This window comes from Typopeltis vanoorti, chromosome 5 (genome assembly GCF_054136105.1).
Source record: "Typopeltis vanoorti isolate ZY-2024b chromosome 5, IOZ_Tvanoo_1.0, whole genome shotgun sequence".
Taxonomy (NCBI): domain Eukaryota; kingdom Metazoa; phylum Arthropoda; class Arachnida; order Uropygi; family Thelyphonidae; genus Typopeltis; species Typopeltis vanoorti.
The window spans coordinates 141437059-141460103 of NC_143553.1; the positions used below are offsets into that span (position 1 = coordinate 141437059).

Below are 23045 nucleotides of genomic sequence, written 5' to 3' on the forward strand. Positions count from 1 at the left end.
CAGAGACCAGCCACCTCCTGATTTCCAAAAGTCAATTAGGATCAAAAAATATAGTGATTTTCCTAGTGTTTGCAAATGCATCAAGATAAATCACTTTTTTTGTCATATTACAATATATGGCATTATATTATACGAGTATATTGCAGGTGTTTCACAACATCCATTATGAGCTTCAAAATACAATAATGTGTTTTGAAACTCAACGAAAAAATTTCAAACTGTTGATAAATAGCCTGTTAATGAATTTGTTGTTTCTTAACGTGAGGAGAAAACACCTTCCACTTCAACAGATGTCTCCCCAATCTACCGCTTCATTATCTCCAACTGACTGCGTGACACTAAGTCTTTCCTCATGCTCAACAGAGGAGTCTCGTCAGTGTTGGTAACTGATACTTCAGGACGCCTGGTCAGAACATTTAATTCCTCCCAACGAATATGTAAGATCATGGCCTAAAGCTGTTTATGATTTAAGTGGAATCCTCTTCAATATGTCTATCACTTTCAGATATTTCATGAAATCGATCTGATCATTCCAGGGGGTGCATGTCTATCTGATCATTCCTAGAGGAGATATCAGTTCGCTCATTCCAGGAATAGATGCGAATCTGGATATTTTAAGTGTCGATGTCCATGTTGTCATTCCAAGAAGAGGTTATGTAAGTCCGAATATTGAATGATTGGATGTGATACTTGTCATCGAAAAGAAAACTGTACATGAAATGAATTACAAGCATAATCGGCATATCAAAAGGACGAAAAATAATTTTTTTTTATAAACAAGCACTACGCATTTCGAATTATGGGAAGTGACATCGAAATGGGCATTTAAGTGCATGATACTGTAATTTGGCAATGCACTTTTCTGCCTAAGATTTTGATGCCTGTCATCAAAAAGGGTAACAAACCCTAGAGCATTATTTGTATCCAAATGAGATTTTTCCTGTATCAATAAACATTTTTAAACGACAATCACAAGACCACGAATATTTTTTCCTTTGCTGTCAAAATGTGGACTTTGAAAACACCTGTTATACATCTAGTAACACGATCACAAATAAAGAATGAATACGAATCGGTTCTAGTCGCAATTTTCTAGGCCTATTCAGTTGGTTCTCAAGTTAGCTGATATCTGGCAAGCTTGAGTTTTGAACCCCACAATTTAAGAAATTAACTCTAGAATCCACAGTGTTTCAGACAATAATACATAGTGTTAGGATTAGAAAATATGAGATGATGGTAATTATTTGCCATGCGTTCTTCTCGGATGTCTGGGAAATCATTGATAGACTCTGCATCAGTGATGACCAAGGATGGAGGCTGGCTGCCACCGTTCATCAAAAAGTTCGGACTAAACGGTCCAGCCAAAAGGAGTTAAAAGGTAATATTAAAAAAAAAATCAGCTAACGCCTATTTGTTCCCGTATAGGAAGTAGGTGGGGCCGTTTACCCTATCTACCTTTTGGGTAGTTCAATCTCCACTGGTAGCCAATCAGAGAGATAGCTGGCCCAGGGATATCACTGATTCATCGGTATGCAGTGAAGAAGGCGGCAAGCTAGTGCCGCCATCTCATGGTCCCTAACCCTAACGCAATATTTTTAATGTCTGAAAATAGTGTGGGTTCGACGGTCGATTTTCTTGAGTTTACGGGACGAAAAACCCGAGTTTCCGGGAGAAAAACCCGCTAGCCCGTGCCAGAGATCGACTAACTCGGGAACCGGTCGAAAAAAGGCTTAGAAAAATTTCCTCTAGTCGGCGACTAGATTTGAACCACCAGATCCTTTCTTCGTGCAGTCAAGCGCCATAGAGTGCAAACGCCACTTCTACTGAGCTGCACAGTAATATTTTATTATATACTAATTCTGGTTTACTTCATACGAGGGGAACCCCAAAATAACAGGAATCTGAACTTGGCGTGCGCATTTTCCAGTTACAGATGATGCCGCTAGGCATCGCGAGTGAACAGTTTTCCACACCATCCTGGCAAGTGGCTTCATCCACTAAATTTGTGCCTCGTTTGTTCACAGAGGATTTAAAAACGCGTGTAAATATTTGCTGCGATTTGAGGGAGAAAGTTCTCTCTCTCCATGTGACTTTCTTATTCCAATGGATAAAGAAAACCATGAAACGACAGCGATTCGTTGATGTGGACGAAGTGAAAGAAAAGTTGCCGGAGGCCATAAACAGTATTCCAGTTCAACAGTTTCAGAACTGTTTCCAGAATGGAAAAAACGCTGGAACAAGTGCATTGACTCACATTGACAGTACTTTGAAGGAGACTAGAATAATAATAATAATAATAATAATTGTCAGTTCAATCTCCACCGGTAGGTAGCCAATCAGATATAGATTCCCCATGTCTATCACTAATTATAGGCAGCCACCGATGAAGAGACTGGCAAACAATTGCTGCTATCTCTTGGTCCTTAACCCTAACAGAATATGTTACTGTCTGAAAGAATGGGGGTTCTATGGGTGATTTTCTTGAGTTTACTGACGAAAAACCCGAGTTCCCGGGATAAAAATCCTCTTGCGTGTGCCAGAGATCGACTAACTCGGGAATTGGTCGAAGAAAGGCTTAGATTAAATTCCTCCACTCGACGACTAGACTTAAACCGTTAAGTCTATCTTCGAGAGGCCTAGCTCTCGATGGCTAGGCCGCTTGAAACTTAATTTTAAAAAATAATAATAATAATCCCGCTTATTTTGGGTACTTCTCGTATAATTCATTCACAATTGTATAGCTTGTGGTTTCATAAAAAAAAAAAGAAAAAAAAATTAACACAGTCATCATTTATACCACCGCCCCTCCCTAAATATAAGGTTAAATCATATGTGATGATCTTCGTATCCAGGCGGTTCGATCGTAAATTTCTGCTCAAACACGTATAATCTCGAGACTTCCTGTTGATTTTTTAAATAGTTTATATTTTCAGAATAATAAGGCATAAGAGCTGTTTGCCAATGTATCGCGTGTCCTTGGTTATGCATTTACCAAGCCGTTTTTAGTTTTTACAATACGTAATTGACATGTACCTTCCCATCGATCACGTATTTATAAATATTTCTAGTTAGAACCAAACTAAGAATAAATATAAAATATACTGAAAATCCTAGAAAAGTGATATGTAATGAAGAAAGCCTAAAGGTCTTCAACTTGGCATTCAGCCTCATTAAGAGAGAGAGAGAGAGATTAATATATTCATTTGTTTCCCCCCCCCCCCACCCCCCCCCCCCCCCACCCCCCCCCCCCCCCACCCCCCCCCCCCCCCACCCCCCCCCCCCCCCACCCCCCCCCCCCCCCACCCCCCCCCCCCCCCACCCCCCCCCCCCCCCACCCCCCCCCCCCCCCACCCCCCCCCCCCCCCACCCCCCCCCCCCCCCACCCCCCCCCCCCCCCACCCCCCCCCCCCCCCACCCCCCCCCCCCCCCACCCCCCCCCCCCCCCACCCCCCCCCCCCCCCACCCCCCCCCCCCCCCACCCCCCCCCCCCCCCACCCCCCCCCCCCCCCACCCCCCCCCCCCCCCACCCCCCCCCCCCCCCACCCCCCCCCCCCCCCACCCCCCCCCCCCCCCACCCCCCCCCCCCCCCACCCCCCCCCCCCCCCACCCCCCCCCCCCCCCACCCCCCCCCCCCCCCACCCCCCCCCCCCCCCACCCCCCCCCCCCCCCACCCCCCCCCCCCCCCACCCCCCCCCCCCCCCACCCCCCACAGCTCATCAACTCACTTGGTTGTTGAAAAATACCTTGACGAGCAGAGAAAAACAAGTTATTGTACCTCTGTACCGAGCCCTGATAAGACCTCATCTCAACTACTGTGCCCAGATTTGGTCACCTCGGTTCCTTCTTGATGGGGAGGAGGTTGAGAGGATCCAGAGGCGAGTGACTAAGATGATAGCAGGTCTATGGAATGAACCATATGAGAACAGGTTGAAGATTTGTGGGTTGCAGAAACTAGTTGATAGGCAGAAAAGGGGAGACATGATTGAGACATTCAAATTGCTAAAAGGATTCTATAGGATTAATTCAGATGATATTTTTGAGATCAGGACTGGTGGTGGGAGAACTAGGGGACACCCATGGAAGCTGGGCAAGAGCGTGGTTAGCAGGGGTGTTAGAGCTGGGTTCTTTACTTTTAGAGTGGTAAATGAGTGGAATAAGCTGCCAGAGTCTGTTGTGGGTGCTATGACAGTGAGCGAGTTCAAGGCAAGGTATGATAGATACTGTGAGAATGTTGAACAGCTGCGTGAACATGATGTTTAGGGCCTCCCTCGATGAGTCTAAGGACTCCTGGAGTAGCCCGTGGTAATAATAATAATAATACTAATAATAAATTTGTGAATTGAACAATTCATCAGAGTAGACATAGAAGGCTAGGTCATCAACAATACAAACTCTTCAAATTCAGGAAATGCAACAAAGTAATCTGAGGATGGTTCACCAGATGTGTAACTTGTAAAATGTTTACATTTCATTTTCGAGGTGACAGCAGGAGTAGGCTTCTTTAAAATATTTGATTATAATTATATCCCACTTAATCTGCACAGTTTTTTTCCCCGTGCATAAATTTCTCTGTAGCAAGCAGTTGCAACTTGTATCATTATGTCTGTTGAGAGCTCTTCTTCCACAGCTTCTGCCAGCTGCTTTTCATCATCAAATTCCAACTCTGTTTTTTTTTTTTATTTTTTTAGATAGAAGCACTATCTTGTCACCAGTCATTTGTAAGCTATGTCTTTGTTGAATCTTCTGAATGTATGAACATATTTTCAGCAGCTTCTTCCTAACACCGTTTATACCCTGTTGTCATCTCACTCAATGCTATCTCTATTCTTTGCACAATGCATTTCTTCCAAAAACCTCTGAAGGTTCCTCACTCTAAGTAGCAGCAATAGCCTGAGTGAAAGTATTTTGTAAATAATGTCTTATAGGCAGCAATAACACCCTGTCCATAGGTTGGAGGAGAGGTGGTACTCAGTGAACATGGGAATACAAGTAGTTGTAAGGTAACCGACATATTACCATTAAGACCTCCAAGGAATCCAGGACTTATTGAGGGAGGCCACATACTACATGCACCAGCTATCATACTTATTCTTGAATTCATTCACACTGCTTGCGCACATGACATCTAATGGCAATCCATTCCAATCATGCACCACCCTATGAGAGAAAAATCTAGCCCCCCCCCCTCTTAATGGCATTCATTCTCAGCTTCCAAGGATGCCCTCTTGTCCTTTCCCCACTCTCCATAAAATGAAAAATTCCATCAACTGAAATCCTGTATAACCCTTTCAGAAGTTTGTAGGTCTCAATCATATCATCCTTCTGTTTACCAGTGTCTGCAGTCTACAAATTCTCAATCTGTCTTTCACAATCTTGATATAATTTTTTAACACTCTCCTTTGCACACTCTCTCTACTGTATCATAGCCACAACAGAAACCAAGAGACCAGACCCGTGCAAATAGTCCAAGGGAGGTCTTATCAAGGCCTTGTAAAGAGGCAAAATGACACCTTTATTCTTTACATGTGAAAGTTTGTTTCATATATATATATATATATATATATATATATATATAAAATCAGGAAACCAGCATAAGCAATGAAAAGGAGACAGCATAAAACTATAGAAATACTTAGTCAATTAAGTTTCAATGAAGTCAGGCTAGACCCAGACTAGCCTGAAATTTGTACAAAATTAAATAATATGACTATATTAAGGCTTCTACATCTTGAGACATGATTAAGGTTTCTTTAATGGAAGGAACGTATGAATTAAATATAAATAATATTTTGATAGTAATTTCAATTTGCATTTTTTCATAGTAATTTCATTTTCAAATTAAGACATATCAACTTATAAAAAAAACAAAAATAGGATAAGTACATAACAATATGGTGGCTAATGTCTGCAAGAGTATAATGAATGCTACCACCCTTTTTTAATTTTTTTTTGCTAAATTCTATGTTTAATTACAGATGATAACCTCCGACATCCTTGAGATGGATACAGATTAATTATTTGTGTTTAGCTTCATATAACGGGAAGGCCTCACAAGATTTTTTAAAATAAACATGCAAATCTAAAATGGATTCAGTGTTATAGGGTCATTCAGTGTTACAGCTACAGATAATATGATCAAGATCATATTATCTATAGCTAAGGTATATAGTCAGCAAGTTTGGGAGAACCTTCATGTAACCTTTTAAGGAATTCAGAGAGAGTCAACTCGGTCTGTTGAACTAATGCCCTGAACCCTGGACTTCTCAGGCTCACCTCATTAGTAGATCTCTCTCTCGAAAATGAAGATATTTGGGGGATGAAATGTTTGAGGGAGGTAATGGCTGACGATATATCTAGAGTCAGGAGAGTAAATCAAGTGGGAGTTAAATGAATGAATATCATCATTAAGCTCGAGCTGAAAGAAAAGAAACAATTGTGGAGGGAATTTAAGGAGAAAGGTGATATTCAAGCACATGAACAGTACAAGGCACAGGCCAGAAGAGTAACTAGTAAGAAAGGCAAAAGCAGATTATGAAAGCAAGTTAGCAATGCAGGCTAAAGAGAATCACAAACAGTTATTTCGATATGCTGCAAGTAAAAGAAAGAATGTATATGGCAGAATGATTTAAATGAACGCTGATGGTAGGGAGGTAACTGAATCAGTTGAAATAGTAGTATTACCAAGTGAACACTAAGAGTATATCATCAAGATGGTGATATTGCAGGAACGAGAGCTAAACTTATACGGGAACTGAGGTAAACGAAATGGCGGGTGCATAGTATATTACAGAATCTTAATGTGAATATAGCTGTGGGATTGAATGGTATACCAGTTCGAGTTTTACATGAAATGGCAAGTGAATTGTCAGTGTGAATGAGTTCAAAGCAAAAAAGACAGATACTGCGCAAAAGTGTCCTTGACCATATTGTTTAATCTAAGTCTCAGCTTTGGGTTAGTCCTGAGGAGGTGGAAAGAGGAGAAAATAGTTCCATTGCATAAGAGAGGCTCCAGGACTAATGTAGCAAATTACTGACTGATCAGCATATCAGGAGTTGTTGTCAAAGTATTGGAGAAGTCGGTCAAGAGCAAAATACAGGAATGGATAGATGGAAATGGGATATCGTATTGGGGGGGGAGCATGGTTTTGTGAAGGGTAGGTCATGCCTCAGTAACTTGCTCATGTTTTATAATACAGTGACAGCTGAGTTGGATAAAGGTAATGGGTTTACAGTGATAGTGCTGGAATTTGCAAAGACTTTTGATAGGATACCACATGGAATTCTAATCAGTAAATTGCAATACATGAGCATGGATATAGGGTTGGTGAGATGGATAGGAGGGTGGTTGAAATAGAGATATCAGAGATTGGTTTATTCAGGAATCTAGTCCAAAAGAAGGCCTGTGACTAGTGGTATCATGCAGAGTTCTGTTCTCGGACTGCTACTGCTCATTTCCTAATGATATAGAAAAGGATCTGAGAAAAACTGTTCAGTTATTTGCTGATGATGCAAAGTTGGGTAGAGCAATAGTTAATACAGATGCTGTCAAAATTTTGAAGGATGATTTGGATAGATTTGCAAACCAGACAAAGGAGAATGGATGTCAATTTAATATGGTAAAGTGTAAGGTTATGCATTTTAGGGTGAAAAGATTAGCAGCTGTATACCACATTGGTAGAACTATACTCCAGTAAATTGATGAAGCCAGACTTGGGAGTGCTAGTGGATAAGGAGTTAAAGTTTGGGGGGCACATAGCAAAAGTGGCTAAAGCAACTCATTAGATCACTGAAGAATACTTTCATGAGCACAGACATGCAGGTTATTGTTCCTCTTTATCGAGCCTTGATAAGATCCCATCTTGACTACTGCATGCAGATCTGGGTGCCGTGGTTTCTTGGTGATGAGAAGGAGGTGGAGAGGATCCAGAGGTGAGTGACCAAGATGGTAGCAGGTCTATGGAATGAACCTTATGAGAACAGGTTGGTTACAGAAACTAGCTGGTAGGCAGAAAAGACCTTTTACAAGATTAATTCAGAGGAAGTTTTTCAGAACTGGTCTGGTGGTGGGAGAACTAGGGTCTATCCATGGAAAATGAGTAACAGTGTAGTTAGCAAGGGTGTTAGAACTAGGTTTTTAACAAGGGTGTTAGTTAGGTTTTTTTGCTTGGAGAGTAATGAATGAGTGGAATAGGTTGCCAGAGTCTGTTGTGGGTGCATGACTGTGAATGAGTTCAAATCAAAGAAGATAGATGCTGTGCTAATGTTGGATAGTTCTTGACACGATGTTTAGGAATCTCTCTCAATGAGTCTAAGGACTCCTTGGAGTTGCCTGTAATAATAATAAGGATGGTTTGACAATTTGGAATTTATCAAATCAAACTTTATTTGGTTTAAATAAAGGAAAATAATAGTACAACATGATGAAATGTCAATTTCATGCTGGAGCTCGACCCAGTTAAACAAGACTGTTGTTGTTGTTTTCATCAGGAAATGTGGGCAAACAGTGGAAAGTCAGCAGTAGGAACAAAATCAAACTCAATTTCAGTGAATTCAAGATTGGAATTATCAATATAAGTATTAATAGAAAAGAGAAATTCACAGAAGAATTAGAAGTATCACATACTTAGTATTACTGAAACAAAAACTCCATCACCATCATTTACACATCCTGGATGCCTTCAAAATCTTTTACGATGTTCCTTAAAGATATATTATTCAAATGTCTTTCAAACCTTAACTGACTCCAGTTTAAAAAATTACATCTCACTGCAAAAACTAGCTACCGTTATCTGCTCACCAAAAGATCCATAACCTAGATCAGGGTTTCCCAAATTGTGTTCCACAGAAAGTGAATAAGTGTTCTGCAATGTCAGTGACCAAGCCGTGTATTTTTAAACATGGAAGTAATTTGGGAAAGGGAATATCGCTGTTTATGACCGGTCATAAAAATTGCCTGCAAGCCAATTACAACAATGGGCAGCGTATCCTCTGTTCTCAAAACTCAACGAAATAACATCTATGTTGCAAATGTCAGTGACCAAGCCGCATTTTTTAAACATGGAATATTGATGAATTATCGTTCATTTTCACACATCGAAACCTTTCAACATTCGGGAAAGGAAATATCACTGTTTATGACTGGTCATAAAAATTGCCTGCAAGCCGATTACAAAATTGGGTGGTGTATCCTCTGTTCTCAAAACTGAACGAAATAACATCTGTGTTGCAAATGTTAGTGACCAATCAACAAGGAAGTATAAAGAAAATTTTTCCACTGAAATTGAAGATCAAGGTAGTCTGTATCCGGTTCTCAAATCTAGTAATACTGAATACTTTCTTCGCAAGTTCGTATTGTAGGGTGAAAGTGCTTGTTTCGAAACCATAGTGCCATGATTTTTTAAAAGTAATAGGCCTACAGATTTAAATTTTATTATGAATAAGAGACAAAGGACTCTGTTTAATTTTGGTATTAAGAAATCTCTTATTGAAGGTGTTTGTGACACAACAAATAGTGATTCATCCACCTCCAGCCTACAAAGTGATCTCCAAGATGTACAAAACGAGGGGAAAACTTATAATAGTATTATAAATTTTTGGTGATCAGAATGGGATATGTCAATGAAAATCAGCACAAGTTAATTAATGATGTTGGAAACTACAATATGCTACAAGATTTCATTAGTCCAGTGACTGATTTAAATGTAATTTTATATTTGTCAACATGTCACACCATATACATAAGTGTTCTAATACTCTTTATGATTATGCCATAATTAATTATTAATACATTACAAAATAACCAAGGTCTTCCTTGAAAATTTCAGGATTTGTGAAGTGTTCTGTCGTAGGAAAAATCTGGGAAACGCTGACCTAGATCATCCTGGAGTTTCCAGTATTTCTTGCTCTGCAAACCAACACATTCTGATTAAAAAGGACATCCAATATATAAACTACAGCTACTCTGAGGTTGTAGACCATGCCACTGATTCAGATCACTGAAATTCAATGGGAGGGAAAACTTCTCTGTTGTACAGCTGTAGTTAAAAAGCTGAGAAATTGTTATTGCACAGCTCTACAAGAAGATTCTTCTAACCTAAATAAATATGGCTGCTTCACTCTACCAAAAATCCATGAGATTTACCATAAAACAGAGATTATTATCAGCTAAATGATCAAAATCTCATCATCATGCTCACAGAGTGTGCGCTTTAGGAGACTGCACAATTATACCATTTTGTGCTCAGCGTTTGCCCTTTTGCTGTTGTGCACATGCATATATTTCGTTTCTTGTGCCTATGAAGATGCTTAAGGCCAAGACAAATATAAATTTAATAACTAAATAAAACTTAGTTAACTATCATCCTTAGATATTTATTTCTTCCAAACAAAAACTTGAGTCATAATCAGCATCTACGTATCTGTACCAGGTGAACAGCATGAAACGTAAGATGAGGACTATACAATTGGATCAGAAGCTCTAACCTGTCTGCATTCTTATAGGATATATGGAGATTTCCTCTAGTTTTGATATATGTTCAATATAAAATTTTATATATATATATATATATATATATATATATATATATATATATATTTTAATAAAATGCAAGCAATCACATATTATGGAAAGTATCACTAATATATTAAACATCTGCAATTATTATTATATTATTACTCTCTGTAGTTATAACGACATTATAAGGGCATTAAACTTTTTATCCAATACTCACAGGTCCAACACTCGATGGAGCTCCATAATCATCTTCATCATCTGATAGTGGATAATTCATAGGCTTGTGATTCATTTCAATCTCTTCCAGCCTCTGTGGATGTTCAACTTCTTCTTCTATCACTGTTGCTGCTTTTTCTTGTTTTTTTGCTTCTTCCTCTTCCTCTTGTTGCTGCTCTTGTTGTACTTCATGTTGACTTTTAGGCTGGTCTTCTACAGGAGGTACAGATTCAATTGGTTCAGGTTCTGGCTGTTGCTATGAATAACAAATAAAAGAAAAATGGTTACTGGACATACTGCTTATCCAACAGTAACCCACTTATTTTAAAAACTGAATTACTGTTAGTAAAAGAATAAAAGAGTTTGTTGACTTGTGAATACGCTGAAACCTCAGACCGTAAGCATTAGTGAAACTTGGCTATCAGAGGCAGACACACTAACTGGTATCAAGTGTAAAGGATACAGTATTTTTAGGAAAGAAAGACGGGAAAGGAGAGGAGGGGATATGCTGGTAATGATATTGGATGACAAAACTAGTTAGAGTTGAGACCTATGATTGCAATACTCACTGCTACGGTTTTTCACGTTGCAGTGAGTTTCAAGCCAGTGAATGTGAGGTAGTCTAACAAGATAAAATACATAGTGGGGTATTGTTACAGAACCAGTTGATCGGCTGCTAGTGACAAAGAAATTCATTATCAAATAAAGATGGGTGAGAAATGAGTATTCATAATTCAATTATCCAAACATAGAGTAGAAGAGAAATCTCATGAGAAGAATGAAACTGAATTTATTGAACTGTTGCAAGACAACTTCCTCAAGTACATATAACAAAAGGAACTCAAGGTTAAAGAGTGTCAGATCTGATTATAGTGTCAGAGGATGTTTCAGTTAAAGATGCAACTATTCTGCATCCAGTGGTAGCAGTGATCATGTGGTAATGACTTGGGAAATAGCTAAGTTTATGAATGTTCCATTTAGAAAATGGCTACATGCTAGGTTCTGCATAACGGCATCAGTTGTTGGATGAGAAGGATACTGACAGTGCATGGGAATCATTTCAAAAATACTTAAATGATGTAATATCAGAATGTGTTCCTAAGGCTTGAAGAATAAACAGAATAGGAGTGAAGTGAATGTGTAATCTTATTGAGCAAGAGATTTGTAAGAAAGAGATGATGTGGAAGGATCATGTGCATAATGATGATGATGTTAGTACTGGAATTTTTAGGAGCAGGCCAAAAGATTTACAACTGTTGTATGAAAAGAAACAGGCTCTGGAAGCTAAAGACAACCCAAAAGAATTATATCATTATGCTGCAAATAAAAGAAAGAAAGAATATGAGAGAGATTAATAATTTTTTTTAACAGTATTAACAATGCAAATGAACTTTTTATAAATAAAGATGTTTATTAACATAGCCATGGCTGACTCAAGAGTCAGCCATGGCTATCAAGAATTCTCTTAACCTGAACAAATATTATTGCATTACTTTGCTAAAAATTTGGGAGACTGTTATCTTAAGATTGACTCCCACAGAGCTGTAATACTTATTCTTTTTTACAACATTAAAAGGTGCCAAATTAGGACTTCAGATCTTTTGTTCATTACAATTTTAATTGCTTCACTTACTCACTGTCATGTATATGTGCTGTGCTCTGAAGATGCTGATTTGAAATTCAGCAAAATACAAGTTGATAAGCATCTTTGTTTATAAAATAGTTCATTTGGTGTTGTTAATACTGTTAAAAAAATAATAAGTTATGAATAATCTTAGGTGTTGAAGGTTATTCATAAATTATTTTTTTAACAGTATTAACATCAAATGAACTATTTTATAAACAAAGGTGGCCATGTAATTTGAGTACTGGAACAGGAAAGATTCCACAGGAGTGGTGCAAAAACTGATGTATCCAACTACTGGCTGATCAGTATCTCTGGAGTGGTGGTGAAGATTTTGGAAAAGTTAGTTAATTAGGACTTGCATACAGAAATGGGTTGACAGAGAATCTATACTTTGCAATGAACAACATGGATTCTAACGAAAGATCATGTTTCAGTAACATGCTCAAATTCCATAATAACATAACCAATGACGTTAATACCATTACCGCTTACAAGAATGGATAAACCATGATACTTTTGGCTTTTGCTAAGACTTCTGACAGAATACAGCATGGAATACTGTTGCAGAAATTAGAGAATATTGGATTATACAATATTAGCATGGATAAGATGATGACTGACACTAATATCAAAAAGTGATATATGGGAGATATGAGTGCAGGATATAAGGTAACCAGTGGTGTACTACAAGGATCAGCCCCACTGTTATTAAATCTGTACATTAATGACACTGGGAAGGATTTGATAGAAAACATACAGCTATTTGCAGATTATGCAAAGATAGGCAAGGTAATCAGGAATGCACCTGATATGCAGTACTTGCAGAATGATTGGAGTAGGCTGAAATTATGGGCATGTGAAAATGGCTATTAGTTCAATTTGAGTAAATGGAAAGTCATGCACTTGGTGTGATTTGATATCCAATGTCATGTCATATCATATTATACTGGTGGAATTATGCTAGAAGAAACTGATCAGGCTAGGGATCTTGGAATTTTAGTACACAGGAAGTTAAAGTTCAAGGGCCATATAGCAAAAAATGCAAATATAACTCTGAGAATAATTGCATGACTTTACATTCTTAAGTGTTACAATACTGAAACAAACCTTCACATGTAAAGATGAAGTCATTTTGTCTCTTTACAAGGCCTTGATACACCCTCACTTGGACTATTGTGTGCTGTCTGGTCTCCATGGTGATTCTGATACAGTGAGGAGGGGGGGGGGGGGGAGTGTTAAAAATTATACCAGGATTGTGAAATACAGATTGAGAAGTTGTGGACTGCAGACAATAGCAAACAGAAGAAAGAGGGTGATATGATTGAGACTTACAAACTTCTGAAAGAGTCAGGCAGGTTATCAGTAAATGGAATTTTTCATTTTATCATCATCATCAAATTCCTGCCATGTACCCTCAAGGGGTGTACAGGATATGATAGTACTACATGAAAAAATTACATCATTACTAACTTCCTATCTACAATTTTCCTCCAAATCAGTCTGTTACTTGTCAAGACTCCAACATTATCAGATCTTATATTTTTATCGTCTAAGGCACTTTGTACCGTATCAATCCACCTATATCTTGGTCTTCCTCTGAGTCGTTTTCCTGCCAACCTGGCAGAGAATACTTGTTTTGCTAATCTTTCCTCTCCCATTCTATTTTTAAGTGACCATACCATCTGAAATTAGCTCTGCTAACACATTCCTGGATGCTGACAATGTCAAGTTCTTTCCTAATATCCTCGTTTTTAATATGATATTGCCATTGATGCCATCTGTTCACGCCTATAATCTTTCTCAGGACTCTCATATCTGCGGTCTCTAGTCTTTGGTGAAGTGTTTTACTTCTGACCCAGCTCTCAGATCCATAAGTTAAAACTGGTTTGAGCACTGTCTTGTATACAGCTAATTTAGTGTTCCAAATTTCTCTCTTATTCCATATGAATTTATTCAATTGACTTCCCACCATACCAGCTTTGCTGATTCTGTTGTCTATTTCTATATTTAATTTACCATCTTCAATAAAAATCGTGCCTAAGTAGCTGAAATGTTTCACTTGTTCCACAGGTTCTCCATTCACAACACAGTTGACATTTTCAATGATTCTGCCTATTTTCATTGTCTTTGTCTTTTTATTGCTGACCTTCATACCATATCTATTACAACAGCTATTCAATTTAGTCAGAGAATCTTGCAGACTTGTAGCGGATTTATTTAGAAGTATAACATCATCCGCATAAAGCAAAGAGCTGACATTAACATCTCCAATTCTGATATCGTGTTTAATACCACTTTCCTTCATAATGTGATCCATATAGATAATGAATAACAGAGGGGATAATGTACATCCTTGTCTCACACCAGATTTAACATTAAACCATCTTCCTGTACTTCCTTCAATTCTAACTGCTGACTTACAACTCAAATAAAGACTAAGTATTGCTTGATATAATGCCCCATTGACACCATATAACTGCAGCGTATTGAATAGCTTCTCTCTTGGCACCTTGTCATATGCCTTTTCCAAATCGACAAAACTTAAATACAAATCTTTGTTATATTCCCATGCTTTCTCGACTATTTGTCGTAAAGTGAAGATCTGATCCTGACAGCCTCTATTTGGCCTGAATCCAGCTTGTTCTTCACCCAGCTTTTCTTCCACAATTCTTCTCAACCGTTTCTCAAGTATACTTGCATAGATCTTGCCAGGAACACTCAGTAGAGGGCAGAAAAAGAACATGAGGGCATCATTAGAAGTTGAGAATGAATGCCAGGAAAAAGGGAGTTGGGATGAAGGCTTGATTTTTCTCTCAGAGTGATGTGTGATTGGAATGGATTATCACTGGATGCAGTGGTGAATGCAGATAGTATCAACAAGTTCAAGAACAGGTATAACAGCTGTTGGGGTAATATGTGGCTTTCTTCGATGACTCCTCACTCCCTGGGGTTTCTCTTAACAATAATAATAATTAATAAATTTTCTAATTCCTTTTATTCCTAAATGGAATAAGCAGCATTTCTTTAGCCCTAACTTGGAATTTGGCAGGCAACCTGTCTCCACTTTTTTTTAACTGACAGTGATAGCAAATATTTCTGATGATGATAATGCGTATGTTTCTCTGAAAATTTCAGACCAACGACAAAAACGAAAGGAATGTTGTATGGGGAAAGCTCATCTGATAAGCTATCTCTATAGGTTGCATCATTCAACCTGAAGAGGTGAAGTGTAATTGTGAAAAATTTGAATTGTGAAATATAGTTGTCTCTTATGCTGATTATGATCTCCTGAGAATTTCAGTCTGATCAGAATGAAATAAACGGAAGGGTTGCAAAGAAGAGAGAGAAGCATGTAAAATGTCACAAATACCTCTGCATATTGCAAGGGGTGGAGACTATATTCAAGCAATTTTTACCATTTATTCCTCAACTGCATTATCTGCATACTTTTTTTAAAAAAATAATTATCTCATCAAAAAACCCCCATCTCATATATAAAAAAAAAAAAAAAATCAGCAAAGCACCAAAAAGGCAGGAACAGGAAGTCAGCTGCAATTTGGAAGCAGCTACTTAGCTGATATTTATTTAACTGTTGATAAATTCTCCTCTGAATTCGAGCAATATTATAACAGCAGCAGTAACATCACTAATAAAAATAATGTTAGCAAAGAAGCCTGCTTCTGAATTGTAACGAGAGAGAGAGAGAGAGCAGAGGGGTAGCTCACTTTTTTTCTTTTTACAAACAAAATATTTTTTAATGACACACACAGTATATTGAAATAAGTAGTGGGCCCCTGTTTTGGAATAAGATATATTAATGTGTATATTCCACATTCTTACTGTGATGTGTGGCCTATACTGCAATATAAAGCAACCCCCCCCCCCCCCCAGTCAGCTGTACACATTTATGTAGTGTCAGTGACATAGATAAGAGTGTGTAATCAGAGGATAATACCAGTGGCCCCTATCCATTGATGACTTTGGAGAAACATTGCATTATCCATCAACTGTAGATAACATTATCAACCAAATGTATGATTTCCACCTCACCCAAGAAATGCACAAGAAGATAAAAAGAAAATAATTACCAGAGTGTGCTTGCTCAGAAGGGTAGAAAACTATAAATAATGAGTTCAAAGAGTCAATAACAGATAAGTTTACTAGTAATGCACAATGTAAAGAGCTTTCAGTTTATATAGAAAAACACATATGCCAAACTGCCACTACAATCAACAGCAAACTACACTGGTGTAAAGACCACCGTGACCAGTCTGGAAAACATTGGAAGCTTGTGATATAGAGTGAAAAATCATGCTATATCCTTATCAAATTGGACAAGTGAATGCAGATAAATAAGACAACTGGAAAATGCCTTATGCCTAAATATGAAGTATGGGCATTGCACAATAAGGATGTAGAATAAATCACTTTATTATTACCAATAAAGTAATTAAATCTAAGATGACAAGTCTAAGAATGAGAAAACTGTTAGTTTTTTTTTTCCAGATCAACTAATCTATCATGGCCTTTGCTTTGCTTCTTCAGATCAGACAAAGTAAAGAGACTATACTGAATTTTGCAAAATTGTAAATTTCACAGTGAGACACTAGTTTTCAAGTGAAGAATGTTACCACTCTGAGATAGTATTTTAGTAACAGAAAAAAGTGCATGATTATTAGTAGAATCCACACCCATTGAGGAGGAAACAATTCTTCAAAATCACTGTTATCAGTTTTTAACTCTTTGCATGCACCATTTGTGGCAGCTTATAAATGAATTGATAACTGCAGAAATGGAACAAGTCCATTTTTTTTATTTTTTCCAAATATGGTTTCACTGAGATTCCTTACTACTGATTAAATTTGAACAATACCAGAGATTTTGAGAGCTATGGATTATAAAGATATTAGGCTCTAGAAAATTACTGAAATAGTTCAAATAAGAAAAAATTGCAATAAATCAACTTATATACAGCTTTTGGTTGTTCCTGTAAACTTAGCAAAAACGGATATTCCCTTTTCTGCAGCTAGCGATTTGAATATACTGTCACAAGTAGTGTAAGATTGCTGTCTACTGAAAGTTTACAATACAAGAATAACAGAAATTGCTCATTTTGTATAAATATGTAATAAGGAAGCATACAGTGAAAGGAAAAGAATCCAAAATGGATATTCTTCTCATTGAACAATTTACTTCTGCAGTTGCATGTTAATTATATATGTTAATAATACATGTGCAGTTATCTATCACTATAGCAAACACTTATTCTGGATTAACTACTCAAGTCCAACAAGAATAGAAGGAGAAAGAAAGCAAATAAGAATATCTTTGCTGGCCGAGTAGTTAGCACATCATCATTATCATCAAATTCCTGATATATATACCCTCAAAGGGTGTACAGGATATGACAGTACTACATGAAAATTGCATCATTATTAACTTTCTATCTGCAATTTTCCTCCAAATCAGTCTGTTATCTGTCAAGACTCCAACATTATCAGATCTTATATTTCTAAGGCATTTTTTACTGTATCAATCCACCTATATCTTGGTCTTCCTCTGGGTCTTTTTCCTACCAACCAGGCAGAGAACACTTGTTTTGCTAGTCTTTCCTTTCCTTTCCCATTCTGTGTAAGTGACCATCTATCTATCTATCTATATCAATGGCTTTAACAAGCCTTTAAGGCCCACAACCCTCCAAGCATGCTTGGATTTCGTAACCGAAATACGAGGATAGAATGGTCACCCCTATCGTCAAAGTATTCCTGGCTGTATCACTGTGTGTGTTCACAGGGGCCGGTTTGCCTGCTTGCGGGATGAAAAACGGCAGATAAACTGGTGGAAAAAACACAGCTATCCACACCCAAGACCAGCTAACTTGGCTATGGTTGAGGAAGATCCTTCAGATCCTCATGTTGTCAACGGGAATCGAACCTAGGACACTCCTTCCCCAGTCATATGTAAGTGACCATACCACCTGAGATTAGCTTTGCTAACACATTCCTTGGCACTGACAATGTCAATTTCTTTCCTAACATCCTCGTTTTTATTATGATATTGCCATTGATGCCATTTGTTCATGCCCCTAAACTTTCTCAGGACTCTCATATCTGTAGTCTCTAGTCTTTGGTCAAGTGTTTTACTTTTGACCCAACTCTCAGATCCATAAGTTAAAACTGGCTTGAATATTGTCTTGTATAAAACTAATTTAGTGTTTTGGCTAATTTCTCTCTTATTCCATATAAATTTATTCAGTTGACTTCCTACCATACCAGCTTTGTTGATTCTGTTGTCTATTTCCATATTTAATTTACCATATTCACTAAAAATTGCATCTAAGTAGCTGAAATGTTTTACTTGTTTTATAGGTTCCCCGTTCACAACACAGTTGACATTTTCAACAATTCTACCTATTTTCATTGTCTTTGTCATTTTAATGCTGACCTTCATACCATATCTATTACAACAGTTATTCACTTTAGTCAGGGAATCTTGTAAACTTGTAGTGGATTTATTTAGAAGTATAACATCGTCTGCATAAAGCAAAGAGCTGATATTAACATCTCCAATTTTGATATCAGGTTTAATACCACTTTCCTTCATAATGTGATCCATATAGATAATGAATAACAGAGGAGATAATGTACATCCTTGTCTACCACAGATGTAGCATTAAACCGAATTCCTGTACTTCCTTCAATTCTAACTGCACTTACAACTCAAATAAAGACTAACTGTTGCTTGATATAATACCCTATTGACATATAACTGTAGCATTTCGAATAGCTTCTCTCTTGGCACCTTGTCATATGCCTTTTCCAGATCTACCAAACTTAAATACAGATCTTTGTTATATTCCCATGATTTCTCAACTATTTGTTGTAAAGTGAAGATCTGATCCTGACAGCCTCTATTTGGCGTGACTCCAGCTTGTTCTTCACCAATCTTCTCTTCCACAATCCTTCTCAACCGTTTCTCAAGTATACTTGCATATATCTTACCAGGAACACTCAGTAGAGAAATACCTCTGTAATTCTCACATTCAGTTTTATTTCCCTTTTTATATCTGGGTAGTATGAGAGCTCTACTCCAATCATTTGGAATTCATCCCTCTGTCCAGGGCTTCTGAACTATGCAGTGCAGCCACTGTAAGACTGTTATACCTCCATACTTGAGCATTTCTGGTTAAATATCATCTACTGCTGCCTTTCCACATTTCAGGCTTTTGATGGCTTTTTCTACTTCAAGTATGGATATGTATTCCTGCCTGCATGCCTGGTCAGTGTTTTTTACCATGCTGTCATCACTGCTTGTTCCATTTAGCAATTTTTCGAAGTAATTACTCCATAATTCAAGGATATTTTTTTCTCAGTTTTCATGTCAACTTATCATCTCTAATACCTTTTACAGCACTGTTTCCTCCATTTTGGTGCTTCTTCAACAAACTCCAGAATATCTTGCCACCTTCTTGATGTTTTTTTTCTATGTTCATACCAAAGCTTCCCATGACTTTTGTTTAGCTAGTTTTACAGTGTTTAGCTTTCTTACATTTGTGTCTGTATTCTCTAAGAGCACAAGCTGACTTATTTGCCAGAGACTTTTGATATGCTTTCTTTTTTATTTCACATCCTCTTTAACTTCCTGTGTCCACCATGGAATTCTGACTTTTCTATCCATACAGACAACCACACCTCATGCCTCTCTAGCTGAATCAATCAGTGTTTTCTTCTGGGCTTGCCACTGAATTTCCAAGGTTTGGTTCCTGTTCTCAAACGCTTTCATTTTTTCTTCAATTATGTTTGTGTATTTTAGTCTATAGTTCACATCTGAGAGCTGCTCAACTTTTATTCGCTTTAAAACTTTCTTACATGTTATATTTTTCAATATGAAATTCAGTTTTATCCTGCTCAAGCCTAAATAGTGATCACTTCCAATCTCAAATCCTCTGTACACTCTGGTGTCCTGCACCAGAGAGAAAACATCACTATCAACAATAACATAGTCAATGAAACTTTTCTTATTCCTAGCCTCTTCTCTCCATGTGAATTTGTGCACATTTTTATGTTGGAACATGGTGTTAGTAATAACCAGTCCATGTCCTGAATAGAAATCCAAAATATTTGCCATTATTATTAGCTTTGCTCTTTTCTCCAAATTTTCCCAAAATATTTTTGTATGTCTCACAATCATTTCCTACTCTGCTATTTAGATCCCCAACAAGGGCCAACTTTTCCTTTTTCATTGTGTCAGTTGCTTTTTCTAAAGCGTCAAAAATTCCTCCACTTCTACCTTAGTAGAACCTTCTGTGGGACCATAGGCACAAATAAGTCTCATTGTCCAATTCCCCATTCTGATATTTGCTCACATCACTCTACTTGAGACTGCCTGCCATTCAAGAAGATTAGCCTCGTATTTAGTGTTGAATACTATGGCTACTCCTTCTTTTCCATTTCCTTACGTCTTCTCTCCATGTGAATTTGTGCACATTTTTATGTTGGAACATGGTGTTAGTAATAACCAGAGCAGAAATCCAACAGTATTTGCCATTATTATTAGCTTTGCTCTTTTCTCCAATATTGTTCAGAACGATCTCACCAGTTTTTGTCTTTTTTGTTTCAGTCACTCCTATCATGTTGATCTTGTATATACCTAATTCCTCAGCTACCGCCATTTCTTTGCCATTCAGGCTTCTTATGTTGATAGTACCAAATCTTGAACTCTTGTGGTGTTGAGTTGGGGTTGAGTTTTAGGATTTGTTCCAGTAGCTAACTTTTTGCTGTTTGCCATGGTTCCCTGGGGAAAACAACGAGGGCCTTGTTTAACCAAGTGATGCCCACAGCCGGCATGAAATTCTGTCATGTTGTACCATAATTTTTTATTTTGGTTTAAGCCAATAAGAATACAATTTGATCGGCTAAATCCCAAATTGCCAGCCCATCCTCGTTCGTTCAGTATCCAGGTAGATATCTAACAGGGTGCACCACGAGGTGAGGATTGGATATTAGGTCAGAAGCCCTGATCGGTTCTCCGCATTCCTTTAAAGGCTACGTGGAGGTATCCTCTCAGTTATATAGCTTTGAGCCTTAAGCACCCTGTGGTTAGCACATTTGCTCTCCTAACAACAGGTTGGGAGTTTGAATCCTGTAATGGACATGGACATTTGTCTTCAGGTGTGAGATGAACTTCACTGTTTGGTGTGAACCCACCACTCCTACTTATTGGAGGCCTGAAGTGGCTTGAAAAAGTTCTATGTTTGGTCTCTAGAGCAGACTTTCCAGACTATATAAAAATACAAATAAATAAATAATACTTTTCTATATTTCAGGTTTTTTATGAGGTATTTTTATACCTCAAGTATTGCTATATGTACTCCTGATAACATTTCTCTTGAATTTCTATCACTGTTTAGCAATCTTTCAAAACACTCCAGACATCTAAAATGTCTAGAGTGTTTTGTATTCTATACATCTGTTTTCAATTTTCATGTCACTTTTATCATCTTCAATTCTTTTTACTGTACTCTTCCCTCCATTTCTATGCTTTTTCAGTAGCCTCCAGAATATTTTGCTACTTTCTTGATATTTATTGCTTATATTTCCTATCCAAGTCTTTCCATGACTTTTGCGTAGATACTTTTACGTAGTGTTTTATTTGCGTATGTTTTTCCTCTGTATTTTCTCTCAAAGCACAGCTTATCTACTCTTCAACCAAAGGGCTGCAGGCTCAAATCCCACCCTGTGCATAGTTGTTTGTGATGTTCTTCATTCATACAATACATGTGCTCTCCCAAGATAGATTGGGAGAAATAGATCCAACTGCTCACCCTGTTGAGGGAAGGCCTTCCTCAGTAAAGAGCAAAATCAAGGGCAACTCATTTGCTCAAAGTGCATGCTGACTTATTTGCTAATAACTTTTGACACGCTTTCTTCATTTCCTTGACTGCTTTTTTAACCTCCACCATGGAGTTCTGATTTTTCTATCCTTGCAGTCCTTGCAGACAACTTTATCACCTGCCTCTAGTTGAGTCAATCAATGTTTATTTCAGAATGTGAAATTACATCTCCACGTTTTTTTTAAATTTACATTTTATTTTTTTCATTTTAGTCTGCAGTTCACTTCTGAGAGATGCTTGACTTCGATTCTTTTTAAAGTTTTTGTATATATATTTTCTTTTCAATATGAAATTAGTTTTTATCTTGCTCAAACTAAATAATGATCACTTTGTATTTTTAATCCCCTGTATACGCTTGTGTAATCAGTATGAAGATACTGCTAACAGCAATTAGATAGTCAACGAGACTTTTCTCATTTTCTTGGATCTTCTCTCTTGTACATCTGTTGTACTAATATATCTTAGGTCACATCCTGTATAGAAATGTAGCAGGTACTTATCATTATTATTAGCTTTGCTATTTTTTTTTTCCAAATTTTCCCAAAACATTTCTATACATATAGATTTTCTACTCTGTTGTTTAGATCTCCAACAAGGATCAACTTTCCTTTTTCTTATTCAGAAGTATATAATTCTTTGCCAATTACAGTACTAATGTATAACAGAACCTTCTGTAGTAGTATATAAATAGTACCATAGGCACAAATAAATCTCATTTTCCAATTCCTCCATTTTAACCTTTGCCTATATCACTCTACTCCAGTGGTTCTCAAACTGTGGGGTGCGACCCCTGGGGG

At 37.6% G+C, this 23045-nt stretch overlaps 1 protein-coding gene across 1 annotated transcript in view; it reads right to left on the minus strand.

The window, feature by feature from the left end:
* Positions 1-10715: 10715 nt before the first annotated feature.
* The window catches only part of LOC150106883 (uncharacterized), a 134779-nt gene continuing 122449 nt past the window's right edge, over positions 10716-23045 (minus strand). The window contains exon 11 of the mRNA XM_090393496.1: positions 10716-10985. Within this exon, the coding sequence (XP_090249622.1) occupies positions 10716-10985 (270 nt within the window). The remainder of the gene's footprint in view (positions 10986-23045) is intronic.